General features: G+C 37.2%; 3 protein-coding genes across 3 annotated transcripts; 2 read left to right on the top strand and 1 right to left on the bottom strand.

Annotated features, from left to right (window-relative positions):
• Window positions 1–5,596: 5,596 nt before the first annotated feature.
• LOC113723895 (wings apart-like protein 2) lies at window positions 5,597–10,350 on the bottom strand. The gene is made up of 7 exons (XM_072074357.1): window positions 10,320–10,350; window positions 9,380–9,966; window positions 8,727–9,004; window positions 7,893–8,043; window positions 6,235–6,332; window positions 6,072–6,153; window positions 5,597–5,974 (listed from the first exon to the last, which is right to left on the bottom strand). Exons 2-7 carry the CDS (start codon window positions 9,917–9,919, stop codon window positions 5,891–5,893), a joined length of 1,233 nt encoding a protein of 410 aa, XP_071930458.1. The 5' UTR covers window positions 9,920–9,966; window positions 10,320–10,350; the 3' UTR covers window positions 5,597–5,890.
• A 68-nt stretch (window positions 10,351–10,418) lies between these two features.
• On the top strand, window positions 10,419–16,013 carry LOC140004599 (mediator of RNA polymerase II transcription subunit 16-like; the record flags this gene model as incomplete). The annotated part of the gene is made up of 8 exons (XM_072076746.1): window positions 10,419–10,524; window positions 11,423–11,505; window positions 11,769–12,005; window positions 12,089–12,260; window positions 12,392–12,912; window positions 13,487–13,663; window positions 14,026–14,403; window positions 14,991–16,013. Coding segments are annotated over 8 exons (1,821 nt in total), but the record flags the coding sequence as incomplete, so codon positions are not given.
• Window positions 16,014–16,837: 824 nt separating this feature from the next.
• LOC113725973 (uncharacterized) lies at window positions 16,838–22,010 on the top strand. Its single transcript, XM_072074358.1, has 12 exons — window positions 16,838–17,321; window positions 17,415–17,499; window positions 18,261–18,391; window positions 18,492–18,594; window positions 18,821–18,835; window positions 19,020–19,165; window positions 19,286–19,481; window positions 19,865–19,939; window positions 20,050–20,166; window positions 20,437–20,481; window positions 21,065–21,163; window positions 21,554–22,010. The coding sequence occupies exons 1-12, from the start codon at window positions 17,041–17,043 to the stop codon at window positions 21,578–21,580; spliced, it is 1,320 nt and encodes a 439-aa protein (XP_071930459.1). The 5' UTR covers window positions 16,838–17,040; the 3' UTR covers window positions 21,581–22,010.
• The last annotated feature ends 1,544 nt before the right edge of the window (window positions 22,011–23,554 follow it).

Raw genomic sequence — 23,554 nt, forward strand, 5'->3', positions numbered from 1 at the left:
TTATGAGGTCCTTAGCTGCTGAAATGTATCTGAATTATGTGGTCATTTTGTATAGAAAGAAAGCGAAAAAAAAAAAAAAAGAAAAAGAAAAACAGCCCTAGGGGATGATGATAAGACGATAAGTAAGGTCCGTATCAAATGCACATAAGCGCGTGCCACTAATATTAATTAATGATGTAGCGAGCGATTAATGCTAACGATGTGGGGTCCACTATAAGAAGTTTGTTCCTTCTTCCACGTTCATAAGATATAATAAATATTTCATGTCTAAAAACCCAAAAAAAAAAATTCCCTCTTTATTAATCATCCGATATCTATAAATTGATGCAACATCATGGTCAAAGGCCTTCCTCATTTTTTTTTTAGGTAGGTAGAGAAACCAATCCTAATGAACTCCTGTACATATTTGGGTCATTAGTGTTGTGAAAGAAGGTAAATGCGCGTCGTAATTATTGTAGTATTTTTTTTTTTTTTGTAATTACTATAATCATATTTTTAGCTTGGACCCAACATGCTAAAAAGAAGAGAAGAAAATTCGAAATCCGTTAGTTAGTAAATAAACTCAATGACGACACTTGTTGAGGAGGCGAGGAAAATCGTTCAAGCTAAAGCAACTTAATTCTATTGATTCTGCCTCAATCAAGATGGTTCCAGCCAACGAGAAAAAGATTTTTTTTATTAAAAAAAAAAAAAAAAAAACTCCTAACTTCATGACAAATATTACGGAAATCGCTCCTAATATGTTTCGTGAATCCACAAGTCAGGAAATTCCTAAATCATATTCATATTCATATCCTCCCACCAGGCGGCCGTTTAGGACCACTATCTATCATTTCGTTATCTTGTACTTTCTCACTGCTGACTCCAAAGATTGCCACTTTTCTTCTTCATCACGGCTGCTTCTACTACTTTCAACATATATATATATATATATATGTATATGTGTATATATATATATATAACCTAAAGCAAGCAAAATTTAAACAAGAAGAATATATTACAATTTGTCACAGCAGATGAGGATAATCATTTATAAAAACCAAACACCCCACCCCCCCAAACGACAACATTGGATGTGGCAGCTTACGTTAGTAGCTAGGGATCATAATAAAGTAAAGATTTGTGTCATGTCATCCACCCCAAAGTACCCCTTTTCCATTTCGTTCCCCTTCACGAATTGTAAATAAACAAACTATTCTGGAATTGAATAACCATTAATTGGGCTTTGGAAAAGATCTGTTTTGACCCATGAGAAGGACACGTGTACCCACCTACACAATCCTCTACGCCAGTACGAAAAATGACACCCGGCACAGCCGGAATGGCTTGGATGGTATTTTTCAAAAGGGCGAAAAAAATAAATAAAAATACAAAACAACAAAGATCTACCACACACTGCGCGCGTGCATTAAAACATTTCAAAAAAAAAAAAATAGTGACGAAGACGGGGTTGGTACTTGGTAGTAGACAAGACGCTGCCTTTCCCGCCCCGCCGGTTCACGACCCTCCCATGGACCGGGCCTCACCAGATTCTTTTTCTTCTCTAGCTTTATAACCCGCCCTGCGCCAGTGTCTTAATTAATTCTCTCTAAACTCTCTACCATCACGGTCTCTCTGCCTCAGCTAAGTAAGATTTCCCAAGTATCTTTCGGTATAATACACTTCTCCTCCACCAACTCCTATTCACGACTCTCCCCTGCCCATATTCCTCATGAATTCCATGGAACTTCCATAACACTTGTGCGTTCTAACTATATTTGCAGGTCTGCATACCCATAGCGACTGGCCAGGGCCTCCTGTAGAGATACTTCCACGATTGCTTTGTTCCGGTAATCTCATACTGCTACTGCAAGTTCTTCTTTTCTTTAATAATAATATCCTCACTTTTCTCGTAACAACTAGCTAGCTAAGAAAGTGAGGATGCGTAAAGTCCATGTACTTTCCATCCGGAGTCATCAGGTTCAGAGAACAAAAGAAAACCTCTAGTTTTTCCTCCTGACTTTCTGCTCATACGTCGAGTTTTGCTGCATTTCATCTGGGAATCCATCTCATTACAAACTGCCATCGTTCTTGGGCATTTACAGATCTGCACGCTGTATTACTTAGCACACCCGGCTAGTTCGCTAACTCGTCCGAGTCTGAGTTGTCTCGGACGGGACGAGTCATAGCCGGAATGGCTTAGGTCAGTACGGAAAATGACACCCGGCATGGTAATTAACAGATAATGGTAGTCATAGCCTTGGCAAATTTTAAAGTTTATCAGCATCTTTTCAGTCTTTCTTTTTGTTCTTACCTAAAGTTACACACTGCACCATGGGTCGTTATTCGGACTCACAGATATAGTTCTATGCATTATGAAGTCCATGGAGGATTGGAAATGTCTGCAAAAGAGAGCTGAATATACCCTAGTTTTGATGCTTTTGAGTGAGAATCGGTATGTTGACATCATAGAATCCCGGTAACTGCTTCAGTTCCTGCAGCTTGATGGATGTAAAAATCAGAAAAACTGCAGTTCCAAATCTAACAGTAAGAGAGTTTGATATGATATGGGTGATGCGGCGGGAGCTGCTTAGCTGGGCTAGTCCCATTTTGCTGATATACCTTGTAGTTTTGGTCTCTTGCATCTGTAGCAGAAAGAGGAAGAAACTTTCAAGGGCAAAAATCTTAAAATAGACAACAAAAGGTCGCATTTTCAGTACATATAGTAGTTTCTTTTATGTGATTTTCCATTCTTTTGCGGGAAATTTCTCAGGAGCATTAATTTTCCTCAGTTCTATCTAAAGTATCATCAACCCTTCATGGTGCAAAAATTTGTCTTTCCTGATTGTTTTGGCTAACTCCACGTTGTAAAGGTTCAGTTTTTGAAATAAGTTAGTAGTATAATCATTGGTAGTTATGTACATGCAAGATTAGGTGCAGCTTCATGCAAAAGCCGGCACTCATATGAATTGGCCACTGGTTTGTGTTATGTATATGTCGGTGAAAATGAATGGGAAGGGGGTGCATTGGTAGCTCTATCAATGAATCTTAAACCTTGGATTTTCTGTAGGATGGCTGATCGAAGAAGGCCAAAGAAAGGTCCTCGAAGTTGTGTTGTTCTTCAATATCGAAAAGCAAAACCCTACGAACGTGGAACAAAATTCAAGGTAGAAAAGATAGATATTAGCATGTTTAGCAATTATGTAGAGCTGCAGCTGTATCTGCTCCAAAGATGCGGCGGGGGCTATCGTACTTATCCAGGGGGTGCAGACTATCCGGTGATAACCTACACCAAGTATAAGGAAGATGATAATGAGCGTGACCTGAATAGCGAGACATGGGATATCTTTGCTGCATCTGTCTCTTATATTCTCATAGATAGGAAAGAGGCTTAAGAGTAACTTTGGTGTCATTTGGTGAAAGAGATGGACTACTTTTCCCTTTCTCTTTGCGAATAATTAATTTAAAGCCCTTAATTATAAGGACAAGTATTCCAGCTGTTAATTAGCTACGAAAATGTGGTACAGGCTATATATATATATATATATATATATATATATATATATATATATATATTTTGTTTGAAAATGAAATCATGATCATAAGCCGGTGCTCCACGTTGGAGAGATAAAGAAAGGCACAGTTGACAGCTTCAAATGATAAGACTGGGAATTTTGTGCGTGTGCGTGTGCGAGTGCGAGTGCGAGTACCGGAGGGCGGTTCCAAACAAAAGAACCAATGGACTTTGACTCGTTTGGTGGCAATATAGATTACAATTTCTACGCGCCCAAGATTACAAGTCCACTAGCGTGAATATCCGTGCGTGCTGACATTATTAAAAAAAATAAAAAAATAAAGGTGAAAAAATTGAATCAACAAAATTAAAATGTAATATCTGTTTAACAATAATTTGAAATATAATAGAATATGTTCAAGAACTGAATACAATTTCTACGCGACCAAGATTACAAGTCCATACTGAATAAGACATGTTATACTCATTGATAATAAAATATATTAGGCAAGAATACTTTAGTAAAATTATATATTAACTATATTTTTAATTAAAAAATAAACTATAATTTAGAACAGACAAAAAATAAGAATAACACAGCCAAAAATGCGACGCAGGGAGTATTCAGTTTATTTGTTACTGTCAAACATTAGTTATTTGGCGTCTGAAATGAACTCGCGGGTACCTGGCTTGGCATACAGCCAAGACCGGAGGCAAAATACATTTCATTGACCCGAATTTTCAACAAAGAACAATCATGTATACCGTTGTTATTCTTCCCGACAGTCCAACACCCCGTAGTAGCAGTATAAGAACAAAACAGCCAAATTCGTCAATGGTTGGATGACGCTTGTCGCCACCACGCGCGCAGACGGCTGAACCATATGGACCCACCCCAAAACAGTTACTATAAACAATTTTAAATAGTACTATTTAATTGAGGATCCAATCCAAAAGTTGGAGATGCTTCTTTTCGTGAAGTACGCGTTCACTTGAAGGTACATAACATATTTAGCTTTTCTTTTTAAAAAAATTAGAAGACGAACCACTGGATCAAATAAATGCACTGCTACGCTCTCTAAATTTTTTAAAAACAAGATGCACTGTACTTCTTGTATGATGCAATTTGAACCTTCACTCTACCGCACGGAAGAGCTTAAGGGTCTCTTTCTAACTATTTGACCAAAGCCCAATGGCTGGAAACATATTTAGTCGATGGATCACAACTGCCATCTTTTTGCTGAAAAAGCAAACTCGTAGTTAAGGCTGCAAACGAGTCGAGTTGAGTTTTGGATTAATCGAGTAGAGTCTCGACTAAATTTTATCAAACTCAAACTCAAGTTTGAGCTTGACGAGCCGGCAATTTAAAGCTCGAGCTCAAGCTCGAAAAAAATTAAAAAAATTATTTTATTTTTAAAAAATAAATAAAATAATATTTTTTTCTTAATAAATAATAAAATATTAAGGATATATATGTAATTTTACTATTAAAATAAGAAAATAAAAAATATATATATACTTAAAATAAAAAAATAAAAAAATATTATATATATATACTCGAGTTTAATATTTTGAGTTTAATATATATAAAAAAATGAGTTTAATATTTTGAGCTCAAGCTCGAACTGCTCGCGAGCGGCTCGATTCGTTTGTAGCCCTACTGGCAGTTCAACCAGTTAGCAATATGCCAAATTCTAGATTGGTCCTTGTACTACCTTTTGTTAGAACACAGATTTGGTCCTTGTACTGAAATATAATGCTGGATCAGGAGGGATGACTTCAAGTTGCGTTGCAATGTTGCTTTGCTTTCCTTTAAAATTTTAATTTGCCCGTATAAATTTAGTTGGCCTACAAAAAGAGTCTCATAAACAAAGTCGATTTCATCAACGCTCATGACAATCTACAAAAGAATCCTTCGGCCTACAATAATCCGTTAATACCAGTGAACATCAATATTGACAAAAGCGTTGGCAAGCAACCCGGAAAAGGAGAAACAGAAAAAACTCTTGTGCGAGTGCCAGTGCGTGCATGCATGCGCGCGCGTGTGAGAGAGAGAGAGAGAGAGAGAGAGAGAGAGAATTCAGGGGACAGAGAGAAAAGCCATTACAAAGAATGAGACTGCAGATAGCCCGCCAACAGGAGAAAGCTGTGTGTCTATCCATTTTGTATACACCACAAATGGTGGAGGGACCATAGAAAAAAAAAATGAAGACAAAAATTGTACCAAAAATAGAATGGGGAAAAAAAATGGTACAAGCTTAAGTAGTCAGCTCAGCCTACATCTATGCCTATGACTAGTAAGTAAAGAGCCCATCAATCTGATCTCCCAAGTACATGTATACAATCGCTAGAGCTGAGGGAAGACTAAAACTATACAGATGTGAACCTTCCGGAATCTCAAGGGATCCTACAAGATTCAATTACTTCCAGCACTGTTGAATGAGTTTCTGGCGAGATCATGTCCAGTGACAAATGAAATTCCTGGAGGAACAAAAACAATTATGTTGATAACCTATACAATTTGGCCAGTCAAATTTAAGGCAAATCAATTCCTTGAATTTCACTAAAAATGGCGTACCACAAATCTCTCCAACACAGGGACAAGTACTGCAAGGTTGTGATCAGGAAGACATTCAGCAATCGTACTGCGTATCCTCCTACTGAGAGTCAAAAGAGGCGTGTTGTGAGAAAGCGTGAAGAAAAGCTATCCTGCAAGTAACATTTCCAGAAAGGATACCAACCTTTCAGTGGAAAGAAATGCAAGAAGAAGAGCTGCATAAGCTTCTAGAATCATTTTCTCAGCTTCTTTTTCTTCCTGCAATAGAGCATCTTCATCATCCTGCAGATCAATAAAAAATCTTTGCTTAGATTTTGTATAAATAAAATTCATTATGCACCGGCTTTCAGATCATGAAATATGTAGCCGCTATCGACACAAGGAAGCAACTATAATAGCAGATGAAAACTCCAATACCACATCTGGCTCCTCTAGGATTCAACTAATGTTTGACCGTAATTTCATTGAGGATCAACTTTGTACCTATATTGCCAAAACACTTCCTTGAAAAGTTATCATTAAAGAAAAGCAACACCGTAGTATTATAATTTCTCCAAGAAAACCAGCAATTATACCACCAAAATTCATTCACCAACTCTTCTTCATATTGAGACATATCAGTAATGCCGGAAGCAGGAAAGCATACGGACAGCAAGAGGCTGGTCATGCATGATGCAGACTGAAACTCCAAAAAGTTCTTTCAGTAAGATTTTGGTGTCACTCTCCTTCACTATCAAACTTATTATTTCTCTCATTGCCACATTGTCTTCTGCATCTAACCAGTCAAAGCTGTTTTCCCCGCAGAGAAATCGACTTGATCAACAATCAAGACTAAAACATTAAGCTCAGTTATAGAAGGGGCTTGTACAAAGGAGTGACACCAACCAAATTAAATCCAGCAGATATCCTACATATTTAGTTCCAACATCCCGTTTCTTTTCTCTGATTGACGTCTCTTGGGCCCATAAACATTGTGATGTGTTGATGATGCATATTCTAGTCATAAAAACATTTTAACTTTCTACATGAATCTAATAGTCAAAAGCTGATATTTATCAGGAGTACATATCATGAAACAAGATTACACAAATTTGCTTATCAAATCAAGCTCAGCTATATATGCAAGAGCAAAGCTTCAGATAAGAGATTAAAAGTTAAAAGAACAACTTTAATTTCTGTAGTGTATTCAAATATGTTGAGTTCCAGTAAGAGTCAAAATTTATTTGGAATACAAATCCTGAAACAAGATTATATAAAGCTGCTTATCACGTTGAACCCAGCAATATATGCAAGATAAAAGCTTCAAATAAGTGCTTAAAAGAACTATGTTGATTTCTCAAGTACAATCAAGTATGCTGACTTCCAATAATCCAGTTTCCCTTTCAATTCCTTTTATGATGGAATATTGGCCAAGTCAATTTGCAGGAGGCACTATAGTTCAAGCTATCTTAGAAGGCTAAAAACTTGCAGAGACTTGAGCCCACTCAAGAGGAGCTGTTTTCAAAGAACAACTTTTTAGAGAACCCCAAACACGTCGTTCAACCACCTTTTTCTCTTGCAATAGCATTTAGCCAAAAAACTGCTACAGCATTTTTTTAAAAAAATCTAAAAACACCACCAAAAACAAACATCCAAACTGATCTTCTTCTCAATAAAATCTAAAGCCCAAAAACTCTCAGAAATTTAATTACAACCATAGCTATCAAAGCTTACAAAGTTGATTCTTTCAATTTAAGGGACACAGATTGAAGTTGCTTTGCTTCAGCTCCAAACATCTAATGCATAGAGCAACCATTGAAAGCAATGGTGAAACTAATAGTAGAATGATACAAGTTTACTCACCCATGACAGTTGTCTTCCTTCACCTGCAGCCTCACCCGCCCCTTGGTTGGCCAAGAAAATTGAACACAGCAGTGGAATTAGGTCTGTAGAACTTTCTTTTTCTAAACCTTCCAAATTAGTCAGTGAAACTCGAGTTGCAGCAAGGCGTGATCTACATTGGAAAAATGAACAGAATTAATCCATGCGAAGAATATCAATATCTGTGAGCGAAGATATACTCTCAAATCATTCGAAGTGAAGATGGTCAAGTTGGAGACCAGAAGAGGAATAGCAGGCAAAGAAGTCAAAATACGCAATAGATGTGACATTACTCAAAGCTAATATGCAATCGAACCAAAAATCCAATACCAAGAAAGAAATCAAGCACGGAGGCATATTTCGCTCTGATGTGGTTTTCTGATCAACCACAGAGGAATAGAAAGCAGCTAGTCTATTTCTTTGTCTTATTATAATTACATAAATTTCCAATGGTTTATGTCACCAGAATGGATAGAGAGAGGGTAAGATGAGAAGGAAAGTAATGTTAGACAATATCTGCTACACTTGCATCATTGATTATCAGGATGAAGGAATACAGACAAGAAGATTGTTTGTCTATCATTACCATAATAAGCAGCATTAGATCAACAACCATGTTGATCTAAGTCTTTCCATAGGAAACCTCAAGTTAAGAACTCTTTACATGGAGTACCAATTTAATCTTGAAAAAAGCTTCTAGTATTCTTTGAAAAGTTAAAAGCATATTACAGAAAGGGCACTTCTTATCTGTGAAAGTACAGTTTGAAGAACTTAGCAACAAGAAAGGTGACTAGAACCAAGAATGAAACCACACACCTATTAAGGCCATCCTTCTCTACCAAGTTCACTAGTAATCCCAGAATGGCAACTAGCAGATCTAGCTCTTCATCAGTTAGATGTCTGTCATTTTGGTGGTCAACCACTGCACTTGATCTTGATGACACACCATTTTCTCTTGAACTGCCAGAGCAAGGAAGGTAGGTACGAAAGTTTGGAAAATGGCTAGCAATCAATGTAGACATAATTTCCAGTCCTCCGCAGGCTGCAATTTGCCGACAGCCCATAGGGTTGTCATTTGTTAAGTTCATCAGGACCTGCCAAATGATAACATAAATTAGAATCAAACATAAACCATTGACAGGGACCATATGGATTGACTGTCAGAAACTTATAAGCAACATTAAATACCCAGAAAAAGAGTTCTCTAAATAATGGCGGGTATATAAATGAAATCGCAACATAATCACATAAGGACAACTTTCAAAAAACACAAAAAGAATGAAAAAAATGCAAGAATAGGTGTCTTATTTCTGAGTGATGTAAAATGCTTCTTTGATTACAGTAAACATGGGAGCATACAGTTATCAAATCTAATCAACAACCCCAAAGTTACCATAAAAGGTTTCAGATCTTACTTTCTCTAACTGTTTATGAAAAAGAAACAATAAATGAGAAAGTGAACAAACTACCTTTACAGATGAAAGAAGACAATCTGCCAGAAGGTTGGACTTTTCATCTGTAACACCAGAAGAACAAGATACCTCAGAGGAATGTTGATTATCCAGATGAGAATCTTCTTGGCCCAACAATAGAAGAGATTGACTTTCACTTTCAGGCTGATAAGGCTTAGTCCTGCTATTGTGAACTTGAGATACTTTTTCCCTCCCAGATAATAAGTCCCATTTAGATGGTTCAAAGTCATCCTCATCAAAAGCGAAAGGGTCCTGGCTGTCCTCCATAGGTTCGAACTTGGTGGCGTTTGAGACCTTGTGATCATTACCTCTACCAAAACTCACTCCAAAACCTTTCGATATAGTCCCATTAGTAAAATCTCCAGATGTTCCACTACATTGCCCAGACATGGAAGAATCAATCCTCATTTTCAACCAAGGGTCGGTATCAGACATGGTTGAAGCTCCTGAATGGGATTTCGAAGACGATGGGTGACAAGAAAATGATTGACTGTTGTGTGATATACTGAGGCTTTTCAAAGATGAGGTCCCTTCCATAGTACGCCTTCTAGAACAACTGATACACAAACTCCTGTTGTCCTCCACTGCATATACAAATGCTGAAAATGGTTAAAAAGCCAAAGTAAACTCAATTCACGTTTTCCAGATTGATATTATCCACTAGGTTTGCAGTTTTAAGCATATTATGCAAAAATCAGAGACCACCAACAATCAATAAATCTTCATCAGTTTATCACAATAAAATGTAACTCATGACATGGATACCATGAACCTTTTCCTCATATGAAAATCAGTATATGTTTACTTGCGATCCTACAAGTACGGAGCACCTAAATGTCGGACTTGGGAACACTTAAAAGTACATATGAAGTGCTACCATCAAATTGACCATCATGTTTATTTTATGATCTCATGTGGTAATATTAACAAAGGCTACCTTTGAACTCAGAAGCATGACTAGTTTCATTTGAATGATCTGTGTCTTTGGGAGTTAACTTAGAATTTTTTTGCTGAATAGTTTCATCCTTAATCAATAAGCCATGACATCTCTTATCTTGGCAGATTTTGGTGGAGTCTTTTAGTGGGGGTTGACTGGTGGGATGCTGTAGGCTGCACTCAAAGTGCAGCTGAGGATGGAATTGGTAATAATTTTTCAGCATGCCTAGCATGTGAATTCTTTATGCTGTTTTAAAGCTAACTTTGCAAATTTTGAAGACTTGGCTACTGACAGAGATGAGCTAAGACAAAACTTTATGCGTCTCTAATGCAAAATTTTATTGCTGAGATTGTATTGCATCAGATCATGGTGTAACATCCTGATGGGAATTGCAAACAGACTGATTTGGATGCTTTATTTTCTTTTGAACTGCAGACTTGCTGTTCTTATATGTTGGCTATATTTTGTTGAATCAAATAAGGATACCCTGTTTATTGTTGGTCTCTTGATACAGTAATTTAACTCTATATGTTTCCTTAAATTGTTAAAAATTGAGCCAAGCGGGTCCCCCATGATGATGTATGATTAACATGCTTTGGTGGTGTATTATTAAGATGCTCTTATCTACAACTTAAAATGAAAGATGAGGAGTTGCTATTTAGGTGGCGGAAATTGGAATTAGTAGAAGGGAAGTGTTTCTTTCCTTGTATTCAAATTGATAGGATATGATTTTTTTTGGTTTTTTTTTGGGGGGGGGGGCTTGGTTTGTTATTTTCAGATGAAAGATCCATGAAACTTCAAGCATACAATGAGAGATTCCCTTTGTTTTTTTGGTGTTTCAGATTGCACTGGTATTGTGTAAAGATATTTTATTAGTTTGTCTAGGCAAACAAAGATCAGAGAGATCTAGTATATACCACTTATTTGAAAATGTTAAAAGCTGGAAAGCAAAAGAGAGATTATGGAGATGACTGGAAGCCATTGTTCGAGCTCGAGCCAATGAACATTTGTCTCTCTGTGTTTCTCTTTCTAGATTTTGTAACTTGGTTCTCTGTACCATTTATTAGCGCCTCTTTTGGTAATAACTTTTTTCTCTGCTGCAGTGTCATTGAACAGTGTTATTGCTGTGTTGGATGCTGATTTCCACTCTCTTCCTTCCACTCACCACCGACAGCAATATGGACCTGTATGTTTCATAATTTTGATACTGGTGCATGTTATATTCAGCTAAAGTATTTTCCTATTCTGTGTATTTCAGTAACGTGCTCTTTGCATGCTTTTTTGGACAAAAGATGATCACTTAATCCTAAATGTCTTTAATGATATCCAGAAAGTCATATCTTTCTACATATGCATGAAACACACTTTAAATGATTTATTAAATTTGAAATGTGATGTTAAATTTCCAGGATCCCTATCTTTGAAGTAAATCTGATTTGATTGATGCAGAGTCTAGACAGGATCAAATGTAGGCTTCTAGAAGGTACAAATGCACAAGAAGTCAGGGCAATGGTACTTGACATGCAAGCAAGGTTGTTGCTAGATATGCTTGGCAAAGGTATTGAATCGGCTTTAGTAAATCCTTCAGCTTTGCTATCTGAACCGTGGCATGCATCTGGTGAGGCGTTATCTGTTTTAGATCCTGAGGCAATGGCTGTTGAACCAGCACTCGTCCCAATCATCCAGGTTTGCATGACACATTTTGCAGTTCAATGACAGTATGGTTATCCCGAAGCTTTTCCCTAATCACCTGAACGATATCCATGTAGGCTTATGTGGATGCAGTACTTGATCTTGCATCCCACTTCATCACGCGGTTGCGGCGTTATGCTAGTTTCTGCCGTACATTGGCAAGTCATGCTGTTACTGCTGGCACTGGAGGGAGCCGGAATATGGTAACTAGTCCCACCCAAAGTTCTGCTTCTCCTACTGTGACTCAGGGTGAGAGAATTTTTCTTCTTCGGTTCCAAAAAATTTTCCCTCTTGTTTCTCCTATTATATTTCCTTATGTGATACCTGTTGGATGAGTATCTTAGGCATCCCATCTGCATATGTTGAATTTCCATGTCCAGGAGCTCAGGGTGGCACTGCTAGTTCCACTGGCAGTACCCAGATGCAAGCTTGGGTTCAAGGAGCCATTGCAAAGATTAGTAGTACTGCTGATACAGTACCAAATTCAGCCCCAAATCCCATAAGTGGCCCTTCAAGTTTTATGCCTATAAGTATAAACACAGGCACTTTCCCAGGAACACCAGCTGTTAGGCTTATTGGAGACTGCCATTTCCTTCACCGATTGTGTCAACTTTTGCTTTTCTGCTTTTTGTTTTGGCGAACACAAGTACCACGTTTGTATGGCAGTTCTCAAAGAAATGCTGATGCAGCTGCACAAAAACCTCAGCCTAATAATTCAGGCAGAGTAGAAGAATCCAACTCTGTCCCTGCGAAACCAGGGTCAGCGATGATTAGAGGAGAAGAAGCACAGGGTCCACGAGCTGGCCAGTTGGCTGCAGCAGCAAAAGGACCAGAAGAAGTTCCATCCAGCCGGTCAAGGCTGGGTTCTGGCAATGCGGGTCAAGGATATACATTTGAGGAGGTAAAGACATTCAATTCTTTTACTGAAACAAATGAAGACCTATAATTGGCCTTGCCATTTATTGCCTGGTTTTGTTTCTGTTATGATTAAGAAATAGAGGAGTCTTAGTTGAGTGGTATGCTTCAGACCTGCTTTTGTCTTAAAGTTGATACACACCATCTCCTCACATCTTTTGTAGAACTATTAATTTGAACCTTGGAGAAGTTAAATTAAGAATTTGTTTGTAATGAATACAGGCAAGTTGGGGAATTAAGTTGTTACTTGGATGGCATCTCTTGGAGTTTGCTTGATTTAGTCCTAAGATCATTTTTTGACTTCAGCCTCATAATTTTCTAACCATATACACCTCTTTTGCTCATTCAGAATGTGGGATAAGATTCTAAAGTGGTTTTCATGTATCTTCTGGAGTATGTTATGTACTGTTGGGCTTTATGGAAGTAATGTGAGATGCAAAAGATAACTTGGGGGTTAAGAATGTCTAAAGCTGTAATCTTGGAGGGCCTAATCTTCTCTGTGAAGAAATGCAAAGATTTGTTACTTTCCCTGTGTGGACTGATTTTGATGCCTCTTGCAGGTGAGGGTACTTTTTCGCATACTGATGGATCTCTGCAGGCGAACAGCAGGTCTAGCACATCCATTACCTGTTTCTCAGGTTGGGAGTAGCAACATTCAGGTTCGGCTTCATTACATTGATGGGAACTACACTGTTCTGCCAGAGGTCGTGGAGGCATCTCTTGGTCCACATATGCAGGTATTTCTTAGCAGTTTTTGAAAATGATGAAAGCTGTTATATTCTGCTTTCATTCTTCTTGCTGACTGTCCAACATTCATAAAATAAATGCCTTGTCACATTACTGCAGATGGAAAATTTTTTCATCTCTCTCTCTCTCTCTCTTTTTTTTTCAAAGAAACTTTGGCAGTTCCTTATGGCCCATATCTAATGTGGTTGCGAACATCCAAGAAAATTGCCTCATTTGATAATTATCTTAAATACAAGAAACTTCTAAAAACCTTAGTTATTTAAGCTCATGTCATGTAACATTGATGTAACTATTTCCAGGAATAAAAACATCTAAAGTACTCTCACATATTGTTTTTGTCGGCTGTTTGCAGTTTATGCCACGTCCCAGAGGTGCTGATGCTGCAGGTTTGCTACTGCGTGAGTTGGAACTTCATCCTCCTGCTGAAGAATGGCACCGGAAGAACATGTTTGGTGGCCCATGGTCTGATCCTGAGGATATTGGTCCTGTCAATGATAGTGTAAGGCTAAGCCCTTCAGCAGATTTACATGATGGGACCTCATCAGAAAACTGTGATGTCTATTATGGAGCCCATGGCTTGTGGCCAAGGAAGCGCAGGATGTCTGAAAGGGATGCTGCTTTTGGGTTAAACACTTCAGTGGGTCTTGGAGCGTATCTTGGTATAATGGGATCTCGTAGGGATGTTGTAACGGCTGTTTGGAAAACTGGACTTGAAGGAGTTTGGTACAAGGTTTGTCTACATTTAGTAGGACTTTTTCTTTGTCATCTATGTCTTTCATTCCTAAAGTTATACGTCACTTCATCCTTTTTTGGGATTTCCTTGCAACCTCAGATCAATATTTTACTGTTAAGTCTGTAGTCTTAGATGTTTCCAGAGAGTCCAAACATAATGACTAAAACAAAGTTTTACACCTCTGAGCAAGAGTTCAACTGTTAAACTGATGAAACATTTGATGTAGTGTCTAATTTGCTCAGTCCAGTGGTTTAATTTTGTGATAGTTACAAATTCAGTTACGAGCTTTCTTTGTGATGCAATGCTTGTACAGTCATCATCTCAGACAGTTGACTCTCAATCTTTGTTATCATTGACTTTATTAATTTCCCCTAATTTATGGTGTTCGAGTTGTTTGGGGTGGAAAGCTTGCTATATTGTGTTATTTTAGCTTTAAAATCCATTCCACCCAGGCCTCGCTACCCAATATACGGGAAACAAATGAGAGCAAACCATCAATTCAAAACTGTATTCAGACTGGGTCTAAATTTCAATGTTATTATTATATTTTCTTTTATTCTGAAGTGACTATTGTTATCATGCAGTGTATAAGATGCTTGCGGCAGACATCAGCTTTTGATCTACCACGTGCTACCTCCACTGGTAATCAGAATGAGAGGGCAGTTTGGTGGATCAGCCGATGGGCACATGGCTGCCCAATGTGTGGTGGAACATGGGTCCGAGTTGTATAGCTCTTTCAAAGCAACCTGCTCGTAGTTATGTACAGATTTGATGAGTTGTTGTGACGCTTGGCCATCTGCATCCTGTATTGCTTTATCATGGAGCTCAGCTGACGGATTGTGGTTTTAAGTGCATTAATTTGGTTGTAGGATTCTCAGCATAATACAACTGCTGCTTAAAAAGTGGAATTTTTCTTGTTGGGGAACAGTTCCCAAGTTTATCACGTCCTGCGGGAAAGGAAATGAATTTGGAGGGGAATACTCATTGGTCAAATCAGATGGGAAGTAAGTTCACTCTTTCCCAATATACCCATGGAGTATTCTAGAAACGAAAGACTTGCATAGATTCCAAGTAGGATGAATTTCAGAACTGTGGAGCCCTAGTCGTTTGTGAGTTCGCCTTATGACTAATTCTAAGAGCTGCTCGCTGATGATATCGAAGACAATTTTTCTTGAGTTTCTGACAAATCCTTTCGGATGTCCGGGGGGTGATAAGATGACACTATTTACTTGTACAGAATGTTACAAAGGGCTAGGATTTCTTGGTTTGTGGTGGCAGTAACTACCCTGAGAAGCCTGTCAAAGATCTGTGGTGCTAAGTTATGGCAGGGTCTGGAGCTTGTGATGTTCTGCGGCTTCGGCCTTCGCATCTATTTTTCGCTTATGCAGCTGTCTATTCGCATCTATTCTTTGGAAGGTGCCTTGTGAAGAGTTCATAGTTTTTTTCTGGTATTTCTGCCATTTTATCATTTACTTGAGGGGCATTTCCAGCCGGTGACCTTATTATGTATAGTATCTGAAATGCTATTTGAAATGTACCATTGTACATCGTTATACTTCTTTAATGCCTTCTTTTCTTAAATTTTAAGTCGGTAAAGTTGCAGTAAATGTATCTTCTCTAGACCTATTTAATTTCTATGTCTATACTATTATTCTTCGAAAACAGATAATGATTAGTACTTAATTTTCTTGATTCATCATATACTGCTGTCGTTTAGTTTTCTAAGATCAAAAGTGCACTTAGTATTATTATTATTAGGATTATTATGATGTTGAATTAGAACTTATGAGTATTTTAGTTTTCTAACTTTTATTTCAAAAATTTTTGCTCGTATATTCTTGCAGAAAAGGTAAAGGATATGCAAATAAGTTTTCTCTGTGTGTGTGTGTGTGTGATAATTAAAAGATGCATCTCCATAAAAATCACCTGATCATGTAAGATGAGGAATATTTAAATTCTCGGTATTTTAGGCCATTCTTGTAAAGTTCAATATGTGTATTTACTAAATTGTACAGCTCAAGGTGTTTAAGGTCAATTTCTTCCATCCCATATGGGTCTTACATTTTCACCAAATTCTCCATCCCCTTTCTCCCACGTCGATTTAGCAGAGAGTCGAGTCACGTGTTTAAGGTCCATTGAGGTTCCTTTCAATCAGCAATTGCTTGGACGTGAGACGTCGGTTTAGCAGAGAGTCGAGTCACGTGTTTAAGGTCCATTGAGGTTCCTTTCAATCAGCAATTGCTTGGACGTTGGAGTCACGTGTGAGTGTTTTTATTAAATAACTTCTCAACTCTTTGTTGAGAAAAAAAATTGCACAGCTTGTTTTTTATATCAATTAAATTATATTTCTAACGTTTTTGTAAAAAAAAAAAAATAATAATAATAAAAATAATCTCCCGATCGTTATTAGACGGCTGCCTCGAGCAAGTCATTTACTATTTCGGTGGTTCAGGACTGCAGCGCTGCAGTCGTAAATAGTATGTGAAATAAAACATCAAAATCGAACATTAAGAAGTGAAGCAACCGCATGTAAGTGGTGGCGCAGCTGAGTAGTGATGCGCTGCTCGCTCTTGTTGTGGAGTGTGGTGGTGTAATCAATCCGCGCGTTCTTGCAGTGGCTGACAACAAGGAGAAATGAGCAGTTCACAAGCTTCTCATTCCCTGGCATTTAGGGTGATGAGACTATGCAGGCCGTCTCTCCACGTCGAAACCCCTCTCAAATTCGACCCCTGCGATCTCCTCTTCGGCGAAGACCTCTTCGACCACCCTCCTGCCGCCGCTCACCTCCCTCGTCTCCTCTCCGACTTCGCCGACTCTTCTTCTTCCGATCTCACTTATCGCTCCCGATTCCTTCTCTCCCACCCTTCCGACTCCCTCGGCCTCTCTGCTCTCCTCGTCCTCCCCCAGTCCTTTGGGTAACCCACCCCTTGACTTCCTTTGCCTTATCTTCCCCTTTTTCTGGTACAGATTTTGTATTTTATTTGTTCTCTTTATGGTTTATTCTGTAGGGCAATATATTTGGGAGAGACATTTTGCAGTTATATTAGTATAAATAACAGCTCGAATTTTGAAGTCAGGGATGTTATCATCAAGGTTAGATTTGTTTATTAGTTAATCTTCTTCTTTCTTTCTTTCTTTCTTTTGGTTCTATTAATTTGTTCAGTTGATGTCATTTGCAACTTTTACTTTATTTTAATGATCTTTTTGCACCCACAAAAAAATTAGTAGAAAGCAAAAAGGAGTGTGATGGGCTTGTAACATTTTACTATGGCTCTAATATGGAGTAAAATTACTCCACATATGACTTTAATATGTTATAGATAACATTAAATGTATGCAGCAAAATGGCCAGCCTAAAGGAAAGAAATACAAGTGTAATGGACAAAATTTCATGAGAATTAGTGGACTGTTTACTATACTAAAAAGGACATCTGAGGCAAGTTTTTCAGAACTCCTCTTAGGGAGCTATGAACATAGAGAAAATTGGGGAGAGAGTGCTAAGTCAAAGAGTTGAGGTTGTAAGCTCATGCTAAGGCTATCTTAGGAAGATCTGATGGCAATTTCTCTAGAGTTTGATTGAATCAGATATTACTAAAGAGTATGAGAATTTGACCACCCCCAAAAAAAAAACATGTGCTTGGATAGACGATTATTCAGAGAAGTTTTTGGAGTAATTACTGTATCACTTTTTAAAATGTAATTTATGTGAGAAAAGTGGATAGTTGGGAAGATAAAATGGTGATCAGAAATTGTGTTTGTGATGAAAGCAAATAATGGCCAATCCAAACAAATAATGCTATTTGCTTTGTTTATTTGGTCCTCATGATTTGGAAGTGATACATGGATCTTCACAGGCAGAAGTCCAGACAGAGAGACAGAGGATACTGCTCTTAGATACATCAAAATCACCTGTAGAATCCATACGTGCTGGAGGGCGTTATGATTTCATTGTGGAACATGACGTAAAAGAACTTGGTGCACATACGTGAGTTCCATGTTTCCATCATCAACTTAAATTTAATATACACAGTTTGCCTCGAGTAGTATCCTAATTTGGCTTTGTCTGTGCGGTGCAATATTGACAGGTTGGTTTGTACAGCTCTTTACAGTGATGGTGATGGGGAGCGTAAATATCTTCCTCAGTTTTTCAAATTCATTGTTGCAAATCCACTTTCAGTCAGAACAAAGGTACCAATGCTCCCAAGTCCTCGTTGTTCACAATTTAAACAATTTTAGGTGACTGGAATGTAGCTTACATATCTACGAAACATTTCACAGCTAAAATTTTTCAGTTACAATGATTGCTGTGTTTTGGCTGCTTTAAAATTTTTTACCTGCAGGTTATCATTACTCTCTCTTGCTTGTTCTAGCCAAACATTTTGCTCATTTCTATCCTTCTTTTGCTTTTGTGCAGGTTCGGGTTGTCAAGGTACATTGAAGTTTTGTTTATGTTCATGATCCTTCATACGTATTTACATAATAAGTTGCATTTAACCTCTTTGAATTGTTAACTAAGTATATTCTCAGCTTTCTTTCAGTGGCATGAATCAGTGAAGGGTCAAAATTGTAATGCTAACTTTATTACAATGCTTTCAAATGCACTTTTGTATCAGGAAACTACTTTTTTGGAGGCTTGTATAGAAAATCATACCAAATCAAATCTCTTTATGGACCAAGTAGAGTTTGAGCCAGCTCAATACTGGAGTGCTACATTACTTCAGGCTGATGATAATTGTTCAGAAAATGATTCGTTAACTAGGTAAGTAGATTGTGCATGCTATATGCTGTAGTTGCTGAAGCTAGAGATGTGTCAAATGTTGTTTAATTTTGCCCTTTCTATTAGTGTATTTGAACATCAAGTTCTAATTTCTTCTGATAGGGAATTATTTAAGCCACCTACACTTATCAGATCTGGAGGAGGAATTCACAACTATCTGTATCAATTGAAATCATCCATACAGGGACAGCCACAAATGAAAGTTGAGGGAAGTAATGTCCTTGGCAAATTTCAGATAACATGGCGAACAAATCTGGGTGAGCCTGGTCGCCTGCAGACGCAACAGATTCTTGGTAGCGTAAGTGATTTCCACTCATATCAGTTAAAATTTAGGTTAACACATGCCTAGATTTTGCAAGCAAAGGGGGGTTACTGATCACTGTTTAGATGTAACTTATCCGAGAGATGATGGTGTCACAAATGAATTTTACGCTCTGCAGCTTGCCAATATCTACTTATCACATCTTACTGGGTATCTTGTGGTGAATAAAAGGAGAGATCTGCTGCAAGAATAGAAATAGGAAAACTTCCAAAGCTTGTATTTATTTTTTACTTGTTAAAAAGAGATTCTTGGCATCTTTGAGTCTTAGAGTTACGTCTGACTTAGACCTGTAGGTACATATTTTACCTATTGATATAAAGTTTATCTTCTTAGGTCTCTGATATTTTATCTGCTTTCAGCCTGTAGTACACAAAGATATTGAGTTGCAGGCTGTGGAGGTACCATCTCTTGTCATCTTCGAGAAGCCCTTCTTGGTAACTTTCATTTATTTAAGCAAATAGGACTAGGGGGGTCAAATTATAACTTGCTGTATTCATTATTCTTCTCTTTGTCCTCCTATGATCCTTTTTTTTTTCTCTTACAGTTGCGCTTAAATCTCACAAATCAGACAGATAGGATACTAGGCCCCTTTCAAGTTTGGTTGTCGCAAAGTGATTCTTTTGATGAGAAGGCTGTTTTGGTCAATGGCCTTCAGATGATGGTGAGACATAAAAATGGCTAGCAGTAAACTTTGCTTTTGGGTTTTGTTAAGATGCTAGTTTAATCTTATTCTTCCAGCATTCTCTTGAATACTATATTCCACTGTTCCTGGTTGTTTGGAAGGGTTTGATTAAACATCTAAGAGACTTAGGTATGTAGTTATCACTTCATAGTAGGCTTTAACTGACAATGATATTTGAAGCTTTGCAAGTCCATCCTATGAAGCTTACTTTGTCCATTGGATCCTCTTAACTTTTACGCATCATTGCAGCCTTTGGCGGAGGTGGAAGCATCGAGTTCTTCTGAATTCCAACTGGTAAGAAGAGTCTTCTGCAACATTTTTCTTGACCATATTAGTTTGAAGATTCAACTTTTGCTAAGTGAAATGCAAAATAATATCTCAACCTTGAAAGTTTGGAATTTTTACTTTCTAATGGTCAGAAATTAAATGTTGTGCATGGCTGTTATTGGGAAGTATAGCTTCAGTTCTTGCAAAGCAGGACTTTTAATTTCTATGGGGATAAATGTCGACTGATGGATGTTTAAAAAATCAGAGTAAAAAGTGTCCAAGTTGCTAGCTATAACTTGATTTAATCTGCCAAAGCTGAAGAGAACCGACGTATTAGAAGATTGTATTTCTGTGCTTATTCCTCCTCCTCCTCCTTTCTCTCTTTCTTTTGTTAGGTTATAGTCTTAGTTTCTCAAAACCCCCCCGCTAGTATGTGGAAGGCACTGTTGACTATGCACGTTGTTAGTTGTATCGAATCTAGTAATCATTGAAATTGCTATGATTGGGCAAGTACGTGCAACTGATGATTTTTTCAAGCTTGGGACTTTATAGTAGTTACTCGACTGTTACTGCAATTGCTTGCCATAATTCTTGGTCCTTTTGCTTTCAGAACTTAATAGCAACAAAGCGCGGAATTCAGAAAATCACTGGAATTACTGTGTTTGACACACGGGAGAAGAAAACTTACGAGTCCTTGCTAGAACTAGAGGTTAGTATTCTATCAATACTTTGGCTGCAACTTTGACTGAACTTGGGAGGCAAATGCTAAGATTGCTTTTTACTGACCTTGATTTGGCAATAGGATGATTATATATATATATATATAATTTTAATATTCCAAGAACCTACGAACAGGTTATTTGATCTTAACTCTGTCAGTGGAAGGAAAAACCCATGTTGTGTTAGTCGGACTAAAGAAATTAGCAAGTATGATGGGATAGAGAGAGAGAAAAGTGATGACATTTCATTACCAGATCACATCCTTTTTAAAGATCAGATCATGGACTTTCAAGTCAGATTGAAAACACAATTTATGTGGGGTGGCTACTATAGTTGCTGATGGGTTTTTAATCTGACGTGTTTGGGGGTTATTGTGCAGATATTCGTGGATTCAGACTACACCTGAGCTCTGGTGCCTCCGGTTTGTTCACAGGATGTGCTCTAACTTGCGTTGTGAGCTTTCATGAGAGCTCTGCTTGGTATATTGTGCCCTTTGACTCAGCGAGCTCGTCGGACTATGAGGCCCGGATGCTACACCATTTCGGAGCTGATGCCTATTTATGATTGGCCCGGTGAACTTTGTGACCTTCCGTTTGAAGCATTGTAGTGGATGAAGGAAATGATCTTCTTGACAAGAAATGTCTTCACCAGTCGTAACTGTATACCACATTCTACATGGATTTTGCTTCTTTGCTTGTATACTAGTTTAGAAAAAAATAATATAACGTCAATTGACTCTGGACATTTTTTTTGTCTCCCTTTCTCCTTTTACAAGATCAATATGTTCCTGTAAGAACTTCTCCATTTTTTGTTTAATTCTTTTCCATCTTGCTTTACACTTCTTTACACACACTATTAATTTGGTGTATCGTACATTTCTTATTTTAACATCCTTTATGTGTTGGATTTAATATGTTACAGAGTGTGAGTGTTACCTTTATTATGATAAAAAATTTTACTACTTTATATTTCGGTTTTTGATTTTCAACTTTTTGGTCAATATCGATTGGAGCAAATTACTTGAGTAACCATACAGAGTTAACTATGAAGAGTTATTTGCCTAAATAACTCCCTTCACAAAAAATATTCCCAAAATGATTCAATTTCATACTTTATTCTCATAACAACTTTTTTTGTTATCCATCAGATCAAATTCAAATGGAAATGAGAAAAAGGGTAAAACCCTTCATTAGCCATTAATATAGTCCAAAAATCACCCACATGACTATAGTATTCTACTCAGAATTTAGCTTCTCTTTTTTTACTATAATATCATACTTTGACTTTACTTGTCACTCTATTGTCCAAAAAAGTCTTGAATACTTAACATAATCTGGCGATATTTCTAAACATGAGAGCAAAAGTCTTGAATATTTAAATAAAATTGACAATATTTTCAAAGATGAGAGCAAAATCTAAAATTTGACTGTTCATCTTTGTTCCAGTTGCAGCAATTTTCTCTTTGTGATGCTATCCTTCTTATTAAAAAATAATAATAAAAGAAAAACTCAATACAAATCTAGGGAAACTGGAATTATCACTAAGCATGAAAGCAAAATCTAGAATTTTGATTGTTCACCTCCATTCCAGTTGCGGTAATTTTCTCTTTTTGATGCTCTCTTTCCTATTAAAAATAAAAAAGAAAAAAAATAGGAAAAACTCACTACAAATCTAGCAAAATTGGAATTATTAGTATGTTTATACAAAAAAATTCATCACTTGTTAATTCAAAATTTTCCGTCACTCTCTCCATTCAATCAATCAATCGTACAAAAATTAGTTTTGATTTTGTCATGCTACATTGAACGGGAACTCATTGTGCATGTGGCTATATGGGAGGAATAGCATGTAGGGCTGAGGAAAACAGTCTTATGCTTTTTATTTGGAATCGATATTCGTCGGTCCGGAGCCTCCTATGTTAATAATGATGGTAACGAGAATTTGATTGAGTTTGAAGAATTTGATTTAGAAAGCATGGAGGACGCTGCTCCTTGTTAGGGGATAAGGTCAGAAGATTAGATTAGTAATAAAATTTGGAGTTGAATCATTGTAGGAATATTTTTTGAAAAAAAAAGGTTATTTTGGCAAAAAACTCTAACTATGAAAGGGACCAAAATTTATACATTTGATAGTTTACTGGGTGATTAGAACTTGGCAATTGAGATTGTTTTATGCTTCTTAACGTGATAATGCATGATTCAAAAAGGGCTTTATTTGGAATATTAAAGTTGTCCTGATTTTTATATACATTTCATCCATTGTATGTAATCAAATTAATGAGAGTAATATACATATAGTAACATATATATAAGAAAGTAAATTAACTATTAATGCTTTAAAAGTATCACCTAATTTTATCTTTTTATTAAAAATAAAACAT

Source organism: Coffea arabica, chromosome 2c, assembly GCF_036785885.1.
Source record: "Coffea arabica cultivar ET-39 chromosome 2c, Coffea Arabica ET-39 HiFi, whole genome shotgun sequence".
In the NCBI taxonomy this organism is placed as follows: Eukaryota; Viridiplantae; Streptophyta; class Magnoliopsida; order Gentianales; family Rubiaceae; genus Coffea; species Coffea arabica.